This window comes from Hippopotamus amphibius, chromosome 11, assembly GCF_030028045.1.
Source record: "Hippopotamus amphibius kiboko isolate mHipAmp2 chromosome 11, mHipAmp2.hap2, whole genome shotgun sequence".
Taxonomy (NCBI): domain Eukaryota; kingdom Metazoa; phylum Chordata; class Mammalia; order Artiodactyla; family Hippopotamidae; genus Hippopotamus; species Hippopotamus amphibius.
Window position 1 is genome coordinate 18,913,196 of NC_080196.1, and position 22,096 is coordinate 18,935,291.

A 22,096-nucleotide genomic window follows, 5' to 3' on the forward strand; every position below is an offset into this window, starting at 1 on the left:
GATACAAGAAAACTCCCCTGTCTTCCCTTCCCCCTCCATTTGCCTAAAAGCAGGACACACATTTACAAAGGTCCTCCGCCTCCCCTGTCTATGAGGAGGAACGGACAAAGGTTAATGCCCAGGGACAACGTCAGGCCCAATCAGCCTGGAATCTAAATAAATTCTACTAACTAGCCTTTATCTCCACCCCTGAAACCCTACAACGGCCTTCCTCTGTCCCGTCATTTCTCCAGAGATTTATTGTTCTTTTTTGAAGAGCTATGTTAGCAGAAGTTTTAAGCCACTCCTTTGAGTTACTTATTTCTCCCTGAGTATCTCCCATGTTTACATGAGATATACATGTTAATAAACTTTTGTTTTGCCTCTTGTTAATCTTTCATTGCAGTGGTCTCAACCAAGAACACAGAAAGATAGAGGGAAAATTATTTTTCCTCTCCTACATGTATAAATGGTGCTCTTTTGGCTAGTCTGTGAATCTCTTGGGCAGGGAGCCTGCCTGTGAAATTTGGTATCCTAGCACCTTCATACAGGAAGGCCTCTAATAGGGAACAACCTTTTGTATTCTATTACAAGTTAATCACTAAGGGGATGTTGCTTAAATTATACATAATGGCCCATCTCTGAGAATCCTGCTTCCCAGGTAATGAGCATTAAGCTCAAATATCTTTGTTTAGCTCACGGGAAACATCCCGACCAGGCCCACCTGTGAACAACTACGGGGAGGACGCCTGCACCGGAGGCTGATGGGAACCAGGAAGTGTTTGACTTTACTCTCTCCCCCTTTAGTATAAAACAAGCCTGAATTCTAACTCACACTAGATAATTCTCTGGAGCATGAGCCCACCATCTTCTTGGCTTGCTGGCTTTCAGAGTAAAGTCCTTTTTCCTGCCCCAACAACTCATCTCTCAATTGTTGGCCTGTTGTGCAGTGAGCAGCACAAGCTTCGGCTCAGTAACAGACCTGGCCTATGGTTCGTGCTCGTTAAATGTGTGCTGAACTGAACTGAGAATTCACCTGGTTTGCAGGTGTGGCTGCCTAATAAAGGAGTACCCGCCAGCTCTCTCAAATTCACCAGTCTCTCTCCTCTACACGTGCCACTCTTCTCCATTATGCACTTTTTTTCAAAGGTTGCATTTTTTTCAATACAGAAATGTATGAGGAAGCCATCTTCTGAAACCCTGCTATTCAGATGTAATCACTGTTAATCATTTCAACAGCATATCTTATATTTTCATCCAGTGTTCATTTATATTTTAAAAAATTTCACGGGGCCTCATTGAATCCAAATTGCATCGGTAGGCCTTGAACAAAGGTAAGGTTCTCTTTGGAAGAAAGGATAGCGTCCCTGGGTACACATTTCCCACTGTCATTCCATTTATTCCAGGCATTCCTCTTAACCTGTTTTTTTTTTTAAGCTCTTTATTGGAATATAATTGCTTTACACTGTTGTGCCAGTTTTTACTGTACAACAAAGTGAATCAGCTGTATTTATACATATATCCTCATATCCTCTCCCGTGCCTCCTTCCCCACCCTCCCTATCCCAGCCCTCTAAGTCATCACCCATCATCTTGCGTTGATCTCCCCGTGTCTTAACCTTTTGATTTTTTTTTTCTTTCTTTTTTTTTTTTTTAAGAGCATAGGCTCAGTAGTTGTGGCGCACAGGCCTAGTTGCTCCATGGCATATGGGATCTTCCTGGAGCAGGGATCAAACCCGTGTTCCCTGCATTGGCAGGCGGATTCTCAACCACTGCGCCACCTAGGAAGCCCCTGCTTTTAATTTTTAAAATTACTTTGTTACCGGGAGAAATGGTCCACTTACCTTTTGTTGACCTGAAACAAATAGACCCCCCAGCTATTTCTCCAGCAAAGATGGATTTATTCAGGATCAGCAGAGAATTGCAATTGAGGGCCTAAAAGCACCACGAACTGCAAGCAAGTCCCTGCAGGGCAAGGGAAGAACACTTTTATAGGGAGGAAAGGGAAGTTGAGTGGGTTAGAATAAAGAGTCCGTGGCTTTTCATTGGCTGAGTCCTTACCAGGAAAGAGAAGTCTTTCTTCTTCCTGTTGGGCTCTGCTTTTATTACAAGGCGTGAGAGCTCCCCCTTGTGGTCGCCCAACTCAACTGAAGTTTCTGTTTATTTTTTACACTTAGTTTTTAGGTTTGTTCCATGCTTGGCCCAGGCCTCTGCTTTACAAGCAAGTGTATTTTCATCTTCCTACTATTTCTATCACTAAATTGTCACCTGTTACAGCTGCTTTATCTCTGATTTAGCTTGCAACAAATTAAAAAGCAAACTTGTGTGGTTTTATCAAGTGTGGGAAACCTGTCTGGAAAAAGAACAGGTCCTGCTTGGTCTAAGTGTTGAAAGGCTACAGGCATATTCTATTCGTGTGCTATTTATAAATGAGTGGAAATGGGTTGGGAAATTGGTGGTCCGTAAATTTACATATAATCCATCCATTTTATCAGCTAACCAGGAAGGAGAAGCCACAATTTAGACCACAGACAACACCTCTGTCCCAGTGGTTTAGTGGACAAGGATGTTTTTTCAGGTGTTCTGTCAGATTATATAAGGCTGTGTGCTTTTTCCTGTTGTGCTAAGACTCAGCCCTGCAACTCTGGGCTCATCTTCAGGAGAACAGAGGTAACAGCTCTCACCATATAGGCTTCAAATAAAGGAAGCTCAGCTGTTCGCTAAGCTCATTGTAGACAGGGAGGCTCTATGGACCATTTTATTAGGAAATGGTGGGTTTACCTTTTTAAAAAATTTGTTCCTAACTAACGGAAATGCTTTTAGTGTTTTGCTATTAATCATGAATCTGTGTTTCCCCTCAAAATCGTGTGACTTTCTATTCTTAAATATAATCGTCCCTTGGTATCCACAGGAGGTTGGTTCCAGTACCCCGTGGGTCCCCAAATCCACCCACGCTCAAGTCCCTGATATAAAATAGCACAGTACTGTTGGCCCTCCGAATCCGCGGAGATACCTGCGGGTTCAGAGGGCAGAGTGTAATTATAAGTTCACAGGAAGTTGCAAAAGTAATAGATTCCTGTGTACCCTTCACCTACCTTCCCCGAGAGCGTAACATCTTACATAACTAACAAAATATCAAAGCCAGGAAACATCCTGTTCACACAGTCTTCACCAATTTTTCCATGCAAGTCACATGGATGGAATAAACAATATCAGTGTTATTATTGATAGAAACTAGATTAGGGGATGCAGTTCAAGCACACACACCCCTTAATCTAATCTGCACCTCCCTCAACTGTAGGCATTTTCCAGCAAGGGGTAGACTGCCCATTAATGTCAGAGAGGCCAGGGAAATGGACCCTTCTGGCAGCTGGCAGGCAGCCGAATCTAAGCAGGGGAGAGAAGACAGGCAGCACTGAGCATGCTCAGTGCCTCCCTAAATCCTGTCCTCCCACAGGGAGGAGGGAGCCAGGGATGCTACTCTAGGCTCCAGCAAATTTTTTCTGTAAAGGACCAGATAGTAGATAGTTTAGGCTTGGGACACAGTCTCTGTTGAAACTACTCACTTCTATTGTTGTAGCACAAAGGAATGAATGAGTGTGCCTGTGTTCCAGTAAGACTTTATTTATGGACACTGACATCTGAATTCCATGTGATTTCACATGTCACAGAATATGATTTTTTTCAACCATCTGAAAATGTAAAAACCATTCTTAGCTCACCGGCTGCACAAAAACAGGTTGTGGGCCAGCCTGCTGCCTCCTACCACTCCAGGGAAATTCCTCTACACAGAAGGATAAAGAATAAGGATCCCATCCCCCACAACAACAAGGAGGCATTACAGAGAATACAGACACCTTTATTCAGATTAGCACATATGTTTAATAGTGTTATATTAGAAATGATACCTTGCCAATACATGGGAAAAGATAACACTAACAAAAATAAAACCAAGACTTCAGCCAAATTCCATGATGGTTTGGTTGCACATAAAAAGAATGATATTGCCCCTCCTCCCTGCCCATAAAGGCGGCAGCATTGACATGCTGCGTGGTATGTTTTCTTACCTCCTTGCATCTTTTTCAGCAGGTTGTTTAGTTGTTTAGTCATAAACATGCTTGACCTCTTAATGCTGCGGGTTTCAATGCTCCGTCATTGATTTTTAACCAGCAACTAAGGCTCTTGTCAGCCTGTGAGCCCTACCAATGGCTTCTCCCACATTCTCGGGCTCTGTCCTTCTCATCTAGCCTGAGCTCCTGATGAGCTGCATCTTCCCAAGGCCCTGAATGCAAAGTGCACAAGAGAAGAATGCTGGTGCCATTCCACTTCATGCTCTGCTCCTCTAATAAGAAGTGGGATAACAAGAGAGGACCCACTTTCTGATCACTGGTGTGGTGTTTATTTCTGCTTCACCATAGATTCAAGATCCATCTGTGGTGGAAGGATCAGGCCAGCCAGGCTGGAGACAGAGTCAGAACAGGAGGAGTGACTTAGAGGGGTGGCCCTGGGGGTGATCCAACAGCAGAGATGAGGGAGGCTTCTCTCCCTTTGGCTTTTCTCTCTTCACAAAGGGAATCCTCAGTCCTAGGAACAGAACCTCCAAGTGGTCCAAAGGGTCCACCAGAATTTTCCGCCCCCAATTGGGGGTGGGAGTTCTTTGTGCAGTTAGGGGAGGAAAGTGGGAAGTATGGAGTTTCAGCTTACAAAATTTGCATCCAATTCCTAGATCCAACACTAATTGGCCATGACCTTGAGCTAGTTACTTGAACTCTTCGGGCCTTCATTATGTGCAACATGAGAATAAAATCTACTCTTCCAGGGTGATTGTAAGGATCAATGGTGTATGTAAAAATATATGTATTATATACATACTGATCACGCCCTTCTCCATCACTGTGCTCTACTGACCTCATATTAGGCTGCCATTCTCTGTGCACAAAATTTCCAGTTGTACACAAAAACAATATAACCCTGGCCACTGTGTAGGGCAGATTTTAAGTTTATGAAGGTAAATATTCATGTACAAAAGCATTACATTTTCCTTCTAACACCATCAGTAGTACTGAACTGGCTGGCTATACAGAAAGTGTAGACATAAGCAAAGAAATTATTTTAAAAATAAAATCACATTCCTATGCTTTTTTACCATTGCCATTACCCATAAAGTAGAATAATTAAAAATAAGATGGTCTTATGAGGATGAATATTAGCAGCGAGAACAAAAGCACCGACCGGAAAGCTTAATTTTCTTCGATGGCCCGTGGGAACTATTTTCTCTATTGTCCTGTCCCGATGATTTAAACCTGACAGTTTAATTACCTTGCTTCTCCACTTAATCACAGCAAAGCAATCCTAGTTTTCCCCTCGTGTGGCAGAAGCTTGTGCAACAGAATATTGTTTCGCTGTGGTCACACTCGATGCTGCAGTACGGAGTCCCACCTCTCACTCTAATCTCCGCACAAAGAATGCCAAGGGTACCACCCCGGCCCCCAGCCTTAGGACCACGGGCGGATGGGGAATGATCATTAGCCAACAGACTTGTCAGGCTACAATTCACTCCAGCTCCTTGCTTTGGGATGCTGCTTTGTGGTTGCGGATGCTTTAATTTTTTAAAATACATTTAAAATAAGACATTTAGTAGCAAATGGTTTAATAAATATATTTTTAAGCACATGAAGTGGATATCTATGTCGGGTTATCAGGGAAAGTATCTGTAGGGGCCGAGTATCATAAGCACAGCATCCTCATTAAGACTGGCTGTATTTCAGAGTTTGGGAATACAGTCAACCCTCCCCCACCCTCCCACCTCTGCATCCGTGGGGACCACCTCCCTACGGGTGCTGCATCCATGCACAGAGAGGGCCAACTATATATATTACAAAGTTGCTGAGCTTTTATTCCTATTGATGGTGGTCCAAATGCATGGCCTATAGCACATACTCAATAAATATCTAATGAATTAATAATCACGTCTCTTGTGTTTTATGTTAACTGGGGCTGAGACAGGCCTCAGTGTAGTTTGTTTTTCTTGGAGAAAGAAAAGGTACAACATGTTAAAATGCTGCCTTCAACTTTCAATCTACAAGTCAGCAAACCCAACCTCTCTCTCTGTTGCCTCCGGTCCTCAGAATTCAATTCTTATTTAGCTGTTGAACTTCCAAGAACTGCTCTCTAGAGAGAGCACAGGAACATTGGTTGGTTGTAGCGAAGCAGCGAAAACAGGAGAGCTGGGCTCCATATGAGCTTGAGGCCAGCATGAAAAACTTGCTGGACAGAGACAACCCATACGTCAGATAAACTACCTTCATACACACAGCTGTCAGGCTCCAAGGGTCCTATGACAGAAACCATGCTTGGAAAGTCGTCTTTAAAGGCAATCACAGCTACTTAGAGAAACCGGCCGTCTTTACATCTGTGTTGAACTCATCTTTTGCAAGGCTCTGCAGACAGAAACAGGTTAATCTTTCTCTTAACATAGGAACCTAACACTGTGCCAGCTACAAAAACACAAAACTCTTTTAAATATATACCTTAGTGTCTTACCCAACCTTTATTTCTATTAACTAGCATCTCAGTTAAAAGAGCATGTTTTTGTTTTGTGTCTCGAAAACCCCAAGATGACAGGTCTTTTAAAATACGAGGATACACCTCCAGCCCAGTGTGAAAGGATGGGAACGTGCTATTCTAACAAGAGTTACTTTTGTATTTTAACTCCCATTGACTGTCCTAGATTAAAGGATTCCTGTGGGCATCCTTCCGTTTCGTAAGCGCTCCACTATCTGTCCTTTGAGCAATAGCTGAAGGAAGCTCCGTTTCTGATGGATCCATTCATGGAAACCTTTGGATTCCCTCGCTCCATCCTCTCTCGGCTGAAGATTGTGTCCTGATCACTGTCAAACTCAGACTCAGACACCATCAGGCTGGAGTTGTGTTCTGTGCTTCGGTGCTTAATACCTAGGGAGAAGCAGACAGACGCATCTTGGCGGGGAAGGGCATTTTTCCTCTCAGTTGTCCATCATTCTGGTCCCACACATGGAGTCACGCGCTCTGTACCTGCAAAGTGATCACTCACAACGCAGTAGGCAGTTGGCGTTTCCTAGTGAGTATTAACAAGGGCTTTGGGATCACTCCTGTGCTTGAGTCCAACCTTTGTCATTTACCAGCTGTATGACCCTGGGCAAGGTGCCTAACCTCTCTGGGCTTTCAGTCCCCTCATCTATTAAATGAGGAGATGACAAAGCTCTACTGCATGGGTTTATGCTGAGGATTAAGTGAAATTGGGCATATAAAGCTCTTGCCCAAGATTTAGCACTTAGTAAGCACTCAATAAACGAAAACCGTTATGATATGATTTTACCATTTGGTCCAATCAAATATTTTTAGCAGAATATTTGACTGCTGGGAGTTAAAATAAGAGAAGAGACAGGTATAAGATATGATCTCTGCTCTCAAAGAATTTACAGTGTCCAGCTAAGGATTTAAGACAAAGACTCATGAGAAGAGGGTTCATGACAGGCAAGAAATTTTTAAAAATAAATTTTACATGAACCAAGAAGAGATAAGCACACACTTATAAGCTCCAGGCAAGGTTCACACAGGACGGGATTTGAGGAGAGTGAAGGGCTTGGACAGGAGGACGGTGGAGGAGCACGGAGTATGCAGGGGCATGCAGAAACATATGGAGAAACCAGTCTGGAGCAAATGATTCATGCAGGAAATAATACAATAAATAAATTTCTTTTTAAAAAAGAGGCTGGGACCTCACAGAAAAGCACATAAATCCAAGGGAAGCCATGAAGTTTGGATTTTATCCTACTGTCAAAGGAGTGACACGATTAAAACGCTGTTTCAAGATATTACTTAGGAAGGTAGACGTCATAATCTGCATTTTTTACATTCTATTGATAAAACAACGGCAACAACAAACAGGCCCTGAGGAAATAAATAAGTTTTCCTAGATGAGGCACCGAGAAAGCAGTATAGAGTTCACGCCTAAATATCAAAATGGTATTTGTTGGTCCTGGCAAAATGCTGAAACGTGATGAAACTTCCTAATCTGCTCTCAAGGCAAACTACTCATGACATGAAAAATAAAACCACTCAAGCAAGACAATGAAGGACTATCAAACGGTCACTGAAGGTCCTGGCCATCCTTTACTTTTAAAGATAATTTTTTTCTTTTCTAAATGTCCATGTACCAATTTGCCATTCATGTGAAATATTAGGTGGCAAAAGTGAGTAAATCCTGAGGTGACTGAATTATAAGGCCTGGTTTCTGACTAGAACTTTTCTCTTTTTTCAACATTGCCAGATAGGAGGTCTACTGGTGCCCACCACACCCTGCCTCTGACTTCAGACATAAGTGACACCTAATTCTTAGGCACTTATACCATTTTAATAGACTAGCAGGTTTTTTTTTTGAAGATAATGGTTGGTTCAGATTCATTTTTGCATTCCTACAGCAAGTTAAATGCCTTACACGTAGTTAGTACTCAATAAATATTTGTTGAGAGGATGGATGACTATGTATCCAGAAAATATTCTACCAAGACTGATGCCAAAAAGAGAATAAAATAGCAATGAAATGCAATGAAATCACAATAAAATTACAAAGAAAATGTTAAATTACACCAATTGACACGTCCTTTAGTTTTCTCACAGTGGTACTCAGAATAGATTGCGAATAAACATGCACCTTCATTACAAAAAAAGGGGGGGGGAGATAAAACCCAGTGTGCAGGACAGAAGGAGGAAAGAGGCGGGCAACTGGGCAGCTGGCTGCACACAAGGAGCAGTGCGGCGTGGCGGCGGGGGGCCCGGGCTCTGGAGCAGACAGCCTGTCCCACCTGCCTTTGGCGCCCACCAGCCCTGTTACTTGGGCAAGTTGCTAAACTTTCCTGTGCCTCAGTTTCCCCTTCTGTAAAATGGGGATAATCATGGTACCTTTCTCATAGAGCAGGATTGGAATTCGATGAGTAAAGTGCATAGAATAGTCCCTCATACATATCACACATTAAATACCTGCTAACTATTACTGTTGTTACTCTTAGTCCACAGGTGAGATCACAAGGGTCTGAACTAGGGTGGTGCTGAGAACGATGAGGAAGAGGGCAAGGGATTAGGCAAGATGGGGTGTCTTGGAGTGGGGACAAGGCACCCTGGACCGAGCACCAGCGCCTGAGGTTTAGAGCCCGGTAACGAGAAGCACAGGGGGCCTGTGAGTAGAAACAGGACTGCCAGAAGGAGGAGTGTATTTTAGGAGGCAGGTGGGTGAGATAATGCACCCAAAAGCACTTTGAGCTCTTTGATATAAAGTCTCTTTATAACACCTCTGATATTAATTATGTAACACAGATGGCGAGCACTCGATAAATGTATGCTATTATGTGGATTTCCTGAGAAGCTCCCCCCTGCCAAAGCCCCGAACCCCGCTCTCCATACACGCTCAGTCAGTCTGGCCCCTGTGTCCCTACAGGGCATCCTCTGGCTTCTGCAGGACCCTGACTCGGGTGTAACTACCCTCCCCTGGGCTCTGAGCACCCAAAGGCGGGCTCTGTGCTTCACTCTCCTCCCCGTCTCCAGGGCCTAACTCAGGGTCTGTGCAGAGGGGAGACACATGACATTGACTGCGGACGACGTTTTGCAGTGCACAACTTCGAAAGCGATTACGACCCTCTGTAAGAATCAATGTAGTCATCAATCCAGAATTATGACAAGTCCGTTGAATCAGGGCTAAGCAGCCTCAGAGGGCCAGAGAAGGTTCCTTAAGTCTCTAAGAGTTAGCAAGTGAGGATCAGAGAGTTAACTGAAATGGGCAAGAGGCAGTTCCAAGTGTAGGGATCGATTCACGCTGCGCACAAAGTCAATTTTTTGGTAAAAAGCTTTTGTGTTCATCTATACACATGGCTAATTAGCTAATGCAGATGCTGAAAAATTGTTTGGTTTGAAAGTCCAAATGTTATTTTGTGGCATTTTGTGTGCGGCAGACCTAAAGGGAAGAGCTTTCAGAGATGAGCCTGGGTGAAAGGGCATCACAGGCCCCACCCTCCAACCATGAGTAGAGAAAAGCCAGGCACTGGGGACGCCTGCTTGAAAAGCAGTCTTACTCCTGGGGTCATGCTGGTTCAACCAATAATAGGCATTTCCTACCCCTCACTCATTTGTGCCGCAAAGCACCTTGCCTGAAAGCCAAGACTTCATTATGTGTAGGAGGTATAATACAACTATCACCTCCCAGCTAGCATATCCCTGGGATTGAGGTAGGTTGGTTTTCTTCCCAGGATCCCAGCCATACTCCTCCTCCCCGGTTTAAGCGCCCCACCCAGCCTGCTGCTCTCCCTTCACCCACAATGACTCTCAGGCTCCTGGATCAAATAACAGAAAGGCACCAGGAAATCATCTTGGAGGCTGCCTTACCGTATTTGGGCCTCAGCTCCATTCTTTCCTGGTCATCCATGTTATCCAGGATGGTGTACTTTGTTTTTTTCCTTATTTTAGTCCTTTTTCGTCTGAAAAGAACAAAGAAAAGGTCAACTCAGATTCTCAGAAAAGCAACTAGGATCCAGGATTTAAAACACATGGAGGACGGAGGGCACCAAAGGAAATGTTTTGCCTTTAGAATTTATTACGTTCTATTAATTGGCGTCTTTTATTAATGATATACATACACAGCGAGATCTGAGTCTGGTGAGTCTGAGGTACATCTGCATCTTGAAGAGACACATGTCAGAGGAAGAACGGCCACACTGCTATCACCCACCTAACTGCAGGCTCTCACCTAAGCCTCAGGCTGAGGTGCCAAGGACCTCTCCAGAAACTCTCAATACCTGTGTGTTGGCCTAGCAAGCTTTTCTCCATGAGTCACTCCTTTCTCATAAAAACCTGGAGTAGCAAGTTTTCCCCTGAACCTATACTACCCTGGGATGTCCAAAGATGCAGGAATGGAAAGATGACATAACTAGCAATCAGAAAAACAGAAACAAAAACACAGAAATTATAATAAATTCTCCCAAAGGAATAAACAGTAACTCAATCTTTCCTTTCTTCACGACACGTAAAAACAACCAGGCTGATCCTATGCACCTCACCCTATGCTCCAGGGGATAATTTGAAAATACACATCAACACTATGGTAAGAGATGCAGAGAACAAACAAAGGTACTTTTCTGATAGCTTGATGATTAAGAGCAGGGGCGTCCAACCCTGGGTGTACTAGCAGGGTGACTCTGAGATCATTTTTTGTTACCTCTGTGATTCCAAGTTCCCACCTGTAAAATGGCAGTAAGAATAGTCCCTTTCTCATATGGTTGATGGGAGGACTAAATAAGATAACACTTAATAAATGCTCACAGCCAATCACTCCCATCATCATCATCTACTTGATACAAACAAATGTCACAAAACTGCAGAAGCTTTAAAGCCAAGCATGGCAGGGTGACCATCATCCCAGATAGTTCTGGGAAAACTTAATGGGATGGAGGCCTCTAAGTGCCTGTGCTCTCTTTCACCAGTCCTACCTTTGGGAAAGTAACCACAAAAAAACCTAAACATTTTGATAAGTGATCTCTGAAAAATAACTATTATTCTGGTATACCATTATTTATTTTTTTTAATCATGTCTTCTTTGGAGAGCATTTCTAGAGTTCCATATAGGAAAGTGGACCCAACGCTGTCTTCTAAGGACTTGAGTAATCACTATCCTCTTGAATCTCCTCACAGAGGGTTGGGCATGGGGTTCTGGAAGGTTCGGACAATTGGGCAGCTCTGGGGCTTCTCAGCAGTCAGCGCCAACGGGGAAAAGCAGAAGGGAAAACCTAAAGCAGAACTTCTCTTTGGTGATGGTATCACTTCATTTAAAGTTCGGCATGTATGAAACAGAATTCAGGTAGATTAGACTGTTGCTTCACACACGTAAAATAATAAAAATCTACCATTTGGATCAGTCTACTTCTACTCTACCCTTCTCTACTGAGGGTGGATTAGTCAGGCCACTTTAGGTAGTGTTCCAGTGAACATAATGCAAGACTGATAGAGAAGAGCATTAGATTTGATACAGAATCACCGAATCGTCTAGAAGACATGAAAGCTGCAATGAGAAAAAGCTGCCTCTAGCATTATCCCATTTAAGTAGGCACATACGCCTCGTGGGGAAGAATGCACTAAAAAGTGCTTTTTAAAGTCGAGTTTCTCTTTATATAAAGAGACTGTCAAACAGTACAGCAGTTTCACAAATCCGAGCCAAAGCCGCTAAAACTGTCACATCACCTTCCATGTTGCATCTTTTTTTTTTTTTTTAGGCGCACAGGCTTAGTTGCTCCATGGCATATGGAATCTTCCCAGGGCAGGGCTCAAACCCGTGTCCCCTGCATTGGCAGGCAGATTCTTTACCACTGCGCCACCTAGGAAGTCCCCATGTTGCATCTTTATTTCAAAGAAATAAATAAGCATGCCAGGTACCTCTTGCAGCAGCAGACGCACAGCCAAGTTAAACCCCCTGTTAGCACCACGAGAGTGACAGCCAATACTGTCACATAGAATACGCTCCACTCTGAAAAACAAGAAAACCAGAGCGGACATGTTACATACCATTTGCAAAACAGCTTTATTTCAATGACTCACAATGAATATTTCTTGAGTCCTTACAAGCAAAGGCCACCTGTGGAGCTGCTACCCACTGCACCAGGCTGGTCGCAGAGCCCAAGCAAGGCGAAATGCAAATAAATCAAGAACAACTTAAAACCACCCAACTTTCATCCAGTTGGTTCAGGGACCTCAAGGAGCATATATTTCATGCTGAACTGAAAACAGAATAATCTGAAAAAAAATCAATTCATCAATTAAGAAGTAAGGCCTCTTAAACACCCATGGAAGGCACATCAAAATATTCATTCCAGAATCACAGAACCTCAAAACTGTCTGGCCTGGTTTGAATAAAGCCAAGTATTTTTATGGTTGCCTATAGACATGAAGACAGTTTTCACAGAGCCAGAAAGCCACTCAGAAGCTACCTGATCTTCACTTCCTCCACATCCTTGCGGAAATCCAGTGTAAAAACTTTGCAACACCAACTCAGGAAGAGAGAAACCAATGGAGTGAAGACACAGGGTTTCACTCTATGAAATGTTATACACACTCCTTGGAATAATGATCCAAATGCTGGCTATTTTCAAATTTTTATGCAGTAGAGAGTGGGAACATAATTTGGCAGTGAACTCGGCCTACTTTTTCTGCCAATTATGTCCATCTGCATTCCCAAGAAAACAAAATTACTCTTAGAAGTAGACTGGCATTTAAATAGACAGTTTCCTCCTCAGAAGAGACCTAAGGGTACCAGCTTGGCCAGCTGAGGCAGTGGCTCCAATTGGTGGTGCCTGCTTGGGCAGACAGCCTGGAAGAGTAGGTTGATTTTCTTGTTCATCTGATTCCAGCCAGATCCACACCAGGGGCCACTTCACCAGAAGGTCACGCTCAGCTCAGGCCAAGGCAGGTGCAATCTGGAAATGAGGATGATGTAGCCCAAAGCAACCTTCTCAGCAATGCCAGCAATGGTTAGCCAAATCTGCTCTGCCGGGGTGAATTTTCTCATCAGGAAGTTTCACGGAAAAGCCTTAAACACACCCCCAAGGTGAACTGTGGGAGGATCTTAACCCATCACCACGTGAACTGCTTTGCTTAGCTTCAGTGAGCAAAGGGTTGAATTTATAGCTGCAAAGCTAGGCAGATCTATCTTTCTTCCTTCCCTCCCTCCCTCCCTCCCTCCCTCCCTTCCTTCCTTCCTTCCTTCCTTTCTTTCAGAACTTTTAATGAGATAAAATTGACATACAATAAACAGCATATATTTAAAGTGTACAATTTGATATTTTTTTCTTATTAGTAACATATATATGGCAATCCCAATCTCCCAATTCATCCCACCCCAACTCCCCCGCTTTCCCCACTTGGTGTCCATATGTTTGTTCTCTACATCTGTGTCTCTATTTAGGCAGATCTTTCTGACAGTTCAGAATGGTTTGTCTGAAGGCTCCTCGCCTAAGGCCATTGCCACCACACCAGGACTCACCACAGTTGCTTTCGCCATCCCAGATATAACGCTGGATCAGGTTCTCCATCCACAACTGAGAGCAAATGCAGCGTTTTGTGATGGGGTCACAGTGACCATGGCCAGAACACTTCAGAAGGCACCCTGTAAGGAGGCGAGCGGGACAGAGATCATCACCAAGAAAAGCGGGCTCCCTGGCTTCAGTCTGTGTCTCTTCATAGCACAGACACTGAGGGAGGCATCTTGTTGAGTCAAGAGCCTCCTACAGTATGGACAGGGGGCCCAGGGATAGTCCCTCATATTGACAACCTCATCAGGAAGCAAATGGCAGAAATATGCCAACACCTGCACCGTGAAACAAAAGCCTTAAACATGTAGCAGAAAAGTAGCACCCTCTGGCTTAAGAGAGAGAAATTCTAAGAATTTATCCAGGGAAAATGATTGGGGATATGTACAAAGATTTATCTACATTGTAGCATTATTTAAAATCAACCTGACAGTCTGTGAGTAGAGCCTTGGTTGTATAAACTGTGGAACATATCCAGGATGGAGTACTGTGAGGCCATGAATATGTTATTGAGGGATAAATTTTTAAAGATTGGAGAAAACGATCACAGTAGGATTTGAAGTTTAAAAGCAGATTAAAAAATATAAATCAAATTGTCCTGACTGTATTACATGTGTCTAGAAATAGGGGAATGAAGACAAAAAACATCAAAATATTTTTATCTTAAAGGATTTTTAAAAAATTTATTTATTTTTTGGCTGCACTGGGTCTTTGTTACTACATGCAGGCTTTCTCTAGTTGTGGTGAGCAGGTGGCCTCTCTGTTGCAGAGCACGGGCTCTAGGTGTGCGGGCTCCAATAGTTGTGGCACGTGCGCTCAGTAGTTGTGGCTTGCGGGCTCTAGAGTGCAGGCTCAGTAGTTGTGGCACGTGGTCTTAGTTGCTCCACAGCAAGTGGGATCTTCCCGGACCAGGGATCGAACCCATATCCCCTGAATTGCCAGGTGGATTCATAACTACTGCACCACCAGGGAAGTCCCAAAACACTGAAATATTAACAAAAGTTATCTTTGGATGGTGGGAATTCTAGACTCTCGAATCTAGAGGATTATTCTAAATTTTTTGTCTTCTTGGATGTTTCAAATTTCCTACAGTAAATAAATATTACTTTTGTAGCTAGAAAAAAGTTCTTTAAAAATTAATTTACTCTATATTACAAAGAAAGCCAATTGTGAATAGATAAACATTGAAACAAATTAAAATTTACTACCCAAATAGTATCAGAGTCCCGGTGTCTACTGAAATGGCCCCTTTAACATAATAAGGGATTCACGTTCCTTGGAAGGTGGTGACAGAGACCCGGGATAAAGACCACATTTCCACCCACACATATGAAGGAGTTTGGTACCAGGAAGAGGTGAGCAAGTGGCTAAGAAAAGAGGTACTTTAAGGCACTTACAAGCTACCTTAAACTTCCAATAATCTACGTAACACCATCATCACAACCCAAGGCGCGATGTCCCAGGTCAATAAATTACATAAACATGGCTTTTATGGCTTTTCCAGCCAATAATACTTATCTGTCTTTAATACCATTCTGACTGTTTACGTATGAAATTTCTGACAATGACCAGTATGTGAAAGTATAATTTGTTTGTTTCTTTTTCCCCGCACCCCACAGCTTGTGGGATGGTCCCTGAACAGGGATAGTACCCAGGCCCTGGCAGTGAAAGTGCTGAGCCCTAACCACTGGACCGCTGGGGAATTCCCGAGAGTATAGTTTTAAAAACAGATCATGACAGTTGTTTCTCTCCAGAAACAAAGCTGGCAAACATGTGTTGCAAGAAACTGACTGGATAAATAAATGCAAAACAAATCCCTGGATACTGAAGTGAAGATTTCACATGTCCTCTTTCCCACAGGGGTTGACATGGAGAAATTAGAAAGATAATTAAATATCGAACTGCGTTCCCACTTAAATCAAAAAAGATTATGAGACCTCGCTACTGTTCCACCATATTGGAACCAAATCATATTTCACCTCCTTCAAGAAATCTTTTCCTCCCACTACATTTCATTGGATGGGATGTCTAGCTCAGTGGAATCCAATTCTGATTATACAGCAAGTGAATATTTACATTACTTGAACTCTAAAAAAAAAAAAAAGAATATTTCTGTAGAGGACATACCTGCTGTGTCAATCCTCAAGACTTTGAAAAGCAAGAAATCAGTCTTTTCCTTTGAGAGCCGCCTGTGCAGATTTCGGGCCACTTCTGCAGCTTTGAGGACCTTGAAAGGTGGCCCAGTCTGTACATAAAACACAATCACGGTGCTGCAGAGGAATCAGAGAGAGAGGTCAGCCACACAAGTGGTGACTGATGTGACGTGTCCACTCCAGCCATCTGACCTGTGGGGCTGAGAAGGCAGATGGCCACAGCTCTGCTGCTTGGCAAGGACACAGGAGCATATCCTGAGGGCCAAGGAATTGATCAGTTTCTATTAACAAATAAAGGTTCTTGGGTCCCAGAGTTCAGTGGATGATAGACACAACTTCAGATAAAGGAGCGATGTGTCTGTGTGTGCAAACACACACAACCACGCACAGAATGAGAACTTTCAGACATCTTCATTTTTACCTTTTTGTTGACATGTAATACACTTACAATAAAAGTCACCCTTCTGAAGTGTACAATTCAGTGGCCTTTAGTACATTCACAAAGTTGTGCAACCATCACCACCATCTAACTCCAGACCACTTCCATCATTACAGAAAGAAACTCCACACCCATTAGCAGCCATCACCACGCCAACCACTAGTCTACTTTCCATCTCTGTAGGTTTAATTATTCTGGACTTTTGATATAAATAGAATATATACATGGCATTTTGTGTCTGGCTTCTCTCACTCAGCATAATGTTTTCAAAGTTCATCCAAGTTGCAGCATGTATCAGTATTTTCCCTTCCTTTGAACTGCCAAATATTATTCCATTGTATGAATATCTCTCATTTAATTTATCCACTCATCAATCAATGACATTTGGATGGTATCTACTTTTTGGCTATGTGAATAGCGCCACTGTGAATGTTCCCATGCCAGATTTTGTATGGACATATGTTTACCATTTCTCTTGGGTATATACCTAGGAGTGGAATTACTGGGTCAGATAGTAACTCTTTGCTTAGCATTTTGAGGAACTGATAAACTGTTTTCCCCAGCAGCTGCACCATTTTACATTGCCACCAGCTATGTAAGAGTGTTCCAAGTTTTCCACATACTCACCAACATTTGTTATGGTCTTTCTTCTGGAGTACAGCCATCCTGGTGGGTGTGACATAGTATCTTAATGTGATTTTGCTTTTGCATTTCCCTAATAGCTAATGATGTTGAGCATCTTTTCATGTGTTTATCAGCCATTTGTATATCGTCTTTGGAGAAATTTCTATTCAAATCTGTATTACTTACCAATTGTTGCCTTAAAAATGTACCACAAACTGGGTAGCTTAACACAACAGAAATTTATTCTCCCACAGTACTAGAGGCTAGAATTCCAAGAATCAAGGTGTTGGTAGGACCATCCTGTCTCTGAAGGCTCTAGCGGAGAATCTGCTCGCTGCCTTTCTCTTAGCTTCTGGTGTTGCTGGCAATCCTTAGCGTTCTGTGAATTGTGGACACATCACTCCAATCTCTGTCTCTGTTATCACATGGCGGTCTCCCTATGTGTCTGTCTCTGTGCCTCTTTTATTTTAAGGACACAGTCACATTGGATTAAGGGTCCGCCCTACTCCAGTATGACCTCATCTTTACTAATTCCATCTGCAACAACTCTTCCCAAATAAGGTCACATTCACAGGTACCAGGGGTTAGGGCTTGAACAAATCTTTTGAGGAGACACAATTGAACCTACAAGTGTTTTTATCATGAAAATTTTGTCAAATGCTTTTTTTGTGTCTATTAAGATGATCATGTGGTTTTTGTCTTTTACTTATATGGTTTACTATATTTATTGATTTTCATGTGTTTGACTCACCCTCGCACTCCTGGGATAACTCCCACTTGCCCATGGTGTATGATCCTTTTAAATGTTGTGGGATGGATCTGGCAATTCCACTCCTGGGAATACGTCCAAAGGAAATGAAAATAGGATAGCGAAGAGATACACGCACTCCCATGTTTACTGCAGCATTATTCACAACAGCCAAGATAGGGAAACAACCTAACTGTCCATCAGCAGATGAATGGATAAGGAAAATGTGGTATATATACACAATGGAATATTATTCAGTCACGAGAAAGAAGGAAATCCTGCCATTTGCGACAACATGGATGGACTTTGAGGGCATTAAGTTAAGTGAGATAAGTCAGACAGAGACAAATACTATATATCAATTATATGTGGAATCTAAATAAGTCAAACTCATAAAAACAGAGAGTAGAATGCTGGTTACCAGGGCTGAGGGGTTGAGGGTAAAGAACTGGGGAGATGTTTAAGGGTAGAAACTTGCAACCAATAGATAAACAAGTCCTAGAGATCTAATGCACAGCCTAGTGACTATAGACAACGATACTGTTTTGTAAATTCAAAGTTACTAAGAGACTGGATCTCTTGCACACACAATAGATCCCACCACAAGAAGGAAATGATAATTTTGTGATGTGATAGAGGTGTTAGCTAACTGTACAGTGGTGATCATATTGCAATACATAAATGTACAAAAGCAATGTACACCTTAAACTTATACAATGTTATATGTCAATTATAGCTCAATAAAATAAAATTTAATAAATAAATAAATGCTGGATGCATTTTGATAATACTTTGTTGAAATTTTCTGCTTCTATATTCATAAATGATGTTGGTCTGTAATTTTCTTTTTGTGATATCTTTGCCTAGTTTTGCTATCAGAGTAAAACTGGCCTCACAGAATAAGTTGGGAAGTGTTCCCTCCTATTTTTATGGAAGAGTTTGTGAAAATGGTGTTAAATCTTTAAACATTTTGTAGAATTCATCAGTGAAGCCATCTGGTCCTGGTCTTTGTGGGAAGTATTTTGATTTAATCTCTTATTATAGGTCTATTAAATTGTATTATTTCTTCTTGAGTCAGTTTTTGTAGTTGTGTCTTTCTAGAATTTTGTTTATTTAATCTAGGTTAACTAATTTGTTGACATATATTTGTTCACAAAATAATCCTCTTCATTTCAATAAGGTTGGCAGTGACATCCCTTTTCTTTCCAGATTTCAGCAATTTGAGTCTTCTCTTTTACCTGGTCATTCTAGCTAAAGGGTTATCGACTTTGTTGATCTTTCAAAGAAACAACTTTTGGTTTTATTAATTTTCAGACGTCTTTGGTTCATTGTTTGATATTTTATAAGGGAAATGTATGATCCATTTTAGAAAGCGTTCCATAAAAAATAACTAGTATTTTTAATTTATTATTTTTCTAAGTAAATTTCAGTTATCTGAAAAACAAACCTAAACAGAACAGCCGACAATATATGGCAGGTGGATTTACTATGAATGGTAGGTTTTCATGCCCGTATTCATTCTGTCTCTCTCTCTCTCTTTTCCCATCCCACTCTACTGTTCATAGATTGGATAACAGTTTTTTAAAAACCCAATTAAAATTATAAATCTTATAATAAGAAATCAACGCAGAGACTGAACCTTATAGATCCTCAGAAGACGGCAGTGGTAACCCATGATCCTCTCACACTGAGAGAAGTCTCAGCCCCTGAACACGCAGTAGGGATGGAGTCTGGCTCTGAGACATCCCCCGTGCGTGCCCCAGACTGTGTGCACGCCCTCTGGTGATACCAGAACTAAAACCCAGCCCCCTCTGATGTTTCCCAACTCCTCCATCCAGAGCATTATCGATCAATAAACATTTACTGAGACTTGTGGGAAGGACCTGTAATTATGTTATCCTTACTGATGCCCTTTGAGAAAAAAAAAGAAAAAAAGAATATGAATGGGATAAACGTATGTGCAAAGATACAGAAGAAATGTCCAGCTTCAAGCTGGACCGTGTGCAGCGCATACCTGAGATCCGAGTGGGCCTGAATCTTCTGAACCTTGATGTCCGAGTCCAGCACATTCAGCAGCACCGCCAGCTGCCTCACAAGGGTGTCCTTCTGCTGCTCCGTCAGCTGCCCAACACCAACCTGCAGGATCAGCTCCACCAGGCCGCTCTTCTTCGGGTCTGGGGAAATGAGAAGACATGGGCTTTCCACTTGGAAACCCCAGGCCTGATAACAGAAGGAGCGAGGCCTGCACAAAAGTTAAAGAGCTTTGGGACTTCCCTGGCGGTCCAGTGGTTAAGACTTCACCTTCCAGTGCAAGGGGTGAGGGTTCAATCCCTGATCAGAGAGCTTAGATCCCACATACCTCACGGCCAAAAAACCCAAATCATAAAACAGAAGCAATACTGTAACAAATTCAATAAAAGACTTTAAAAATGATCTACGTCAAAAAAAAAAAAATCTAAAAAGAAAGAGTCAAAGAACTTTAAATGACCCCTGTGTAATTTCCAAGCTTAGGTTCTAGGGCTCAAGTCAATTCTTCCAAATGCCACAGAGGCCACTATCCGAGAGTACTTTGTCCTTCTTTTATATCAGCTTGCTGTCTATTAATTTTTCTCCAGATGATAAACAGATATGCTTAATCAGCCTCTGGGTACATGTGAAATTTTGGGACCTCACACACCTCCTCAGGCCTGGAAAGAGAACTTAGTCTCCGAGCTCTACGGGCCCGGCCCAGTTTATGCCTAGAGTCAAGGTGGCCACCTCACTGGAACTGCCCTCCTTGCGCTCCCAGGAATGAAGCCCTCGTGTGCACCTCACATCAGGTCTCTGTCTTCTGGCAGGAAAACCAAAGTGGCCAGGGAGTCTTGCTGCCGGAGCCAATTCTCCCTAATGAGCTAGGAGGCTGGGTCTATTTGGGGATAGATAACCACGTGCAGAGAAAACCTCAAAGTGGGCCCGGCCTCCCACACTGGGTTCCACTGTCACCTGCAGAGAGCCCCAAAGGCTGACCCCTCCCCGCTCACAGACCAGCCCCACAGGCCCAGAAGCCCTGAAGCGCACCTGGCCGCACTTCCACGGTGGCGGTGTCTGTGTCTGAGGCCCCCTGACCATCAGCAACTCGCAGGCGGAAAGTGTAGACCCCCTCCACCAGGTTGGTGAGCTGCAGGGCCGAGCTGTGGTCAGAGCCATCGATGACATCCTGAGAAATGACACAGTTCACGATTCAATACTCAGCTCCCAACCTGGGCCTCTGCGGATCCCAAACCTCAGGGTCCCGTCTCTGTCACGCATGCATGCTTCTACGGGGCAGGCTGAAGAGGAAGCAGAGTGGTGGGTTAGTGAAGGTCTGGGTTAACCCTCAGCGTCTCTTCCACTTTTAAAGCACCAGGAGGCACAATCTTCAGTCAGGACTTTCTGAGCTGAGCCTCCCAAGGGCTCTCTAGGAATTACCAAATTCCACCCAATAGAGGGGGAAACCACTGAAATTAGGCCAAAGACCTGGAGGGTGAAGTACTCTCTTTGAGGAGTTTTCTGGGTCTTATTTTCAAAGCTAGTTTTACAGTGCTCTCATCTTGGGTTTCCTCATGGTGTATCACGTTCACCTTCTCAAATGACCCAAGAACCTGAGTAGCGACATCTCTCAAAAAACATCAGCTCAAAAAATTTGAGAAGAATTTCCCAGACCACTCACCCCTGAACCTGCTACCTGAAGAGGGCGGTCACAAACGGTAACAAGTGCTCTGATCAGGCAGCTGTTATAATGACACTTAGAAGCTAATCCACCATATGGCTGAACAGTGTTCATTCCAGACTTACTTTAGTAATTATAAAGCATTTTCAGTTCTTTCCCTGCGACCACTCCTTTGGTGCATCTCCAAGAGTAAATTTGCATCTCTCAAGTCCTTAGCAACAGCAGGAATGAAGATGTACCTAAATTTATAGCCTAAGAGGCAGAGTGATCTAATGGAGAAAAACGCCTGCCAGGAGCTAAAATCCTAGGTCTATCTGGTTTGACTAAGAATGAGTTAGTGGACCTTGGCCAAGTCACTTTC

At 42.9% G+C, this 22,096-nt stretch overlaps 1 protein-coding gene across 3 annotated transcripts in view; it reads right to left on the reverse strand.

Moving 5' to 3' along the window:
• Positions 1 to 6,753: 6,753 nt before the first annotated feature.
• Positions 6,754 to 22,096, reverse strand: part of KIAA0319 (KIAA0319 ortholog) — a 50,146-nt gene continuing 34,803 nt past the window's right edge. For 2 of the 3 annotated variants that reach the window (XM_057699321.1, XM_057699320.1), the window contains 7 exons: positions 21,105 to 21,243; positions 20,062 to 20,221; positions 16,211 to 16,353; positions 14,038 to 14,160; positions 12,435 to 12,525; positions 10,395 to 10,486; positions 6,754 to 6,932 (listed from right to left, as the gene is read on the reverse strand). In XM_057699321.1, coding sequence (XP_057555304.1) covers positions 6,754 to 6,932; positions 10,395 to 10,486; positions 12,435 to 12,525; positions 14,038 to 14,160; positions 16,211 to 16,353; positions 20,062 to 20,221; positions 21,105 to 21,243 — 927 coding nt within the window. The remainder of the gene's footprint in view (positions 6,933 to 10,394; positions 10,487 to 12,434; positions 12,526 to 14,037; positions 14,161 to 16,210; positions 16,354 to 20,061; positions 20,222 to 21,104; positions 21,244 to 22,096) is intronic. The other variant, XM_057699322.1, reaches the window with a different exon arrangement.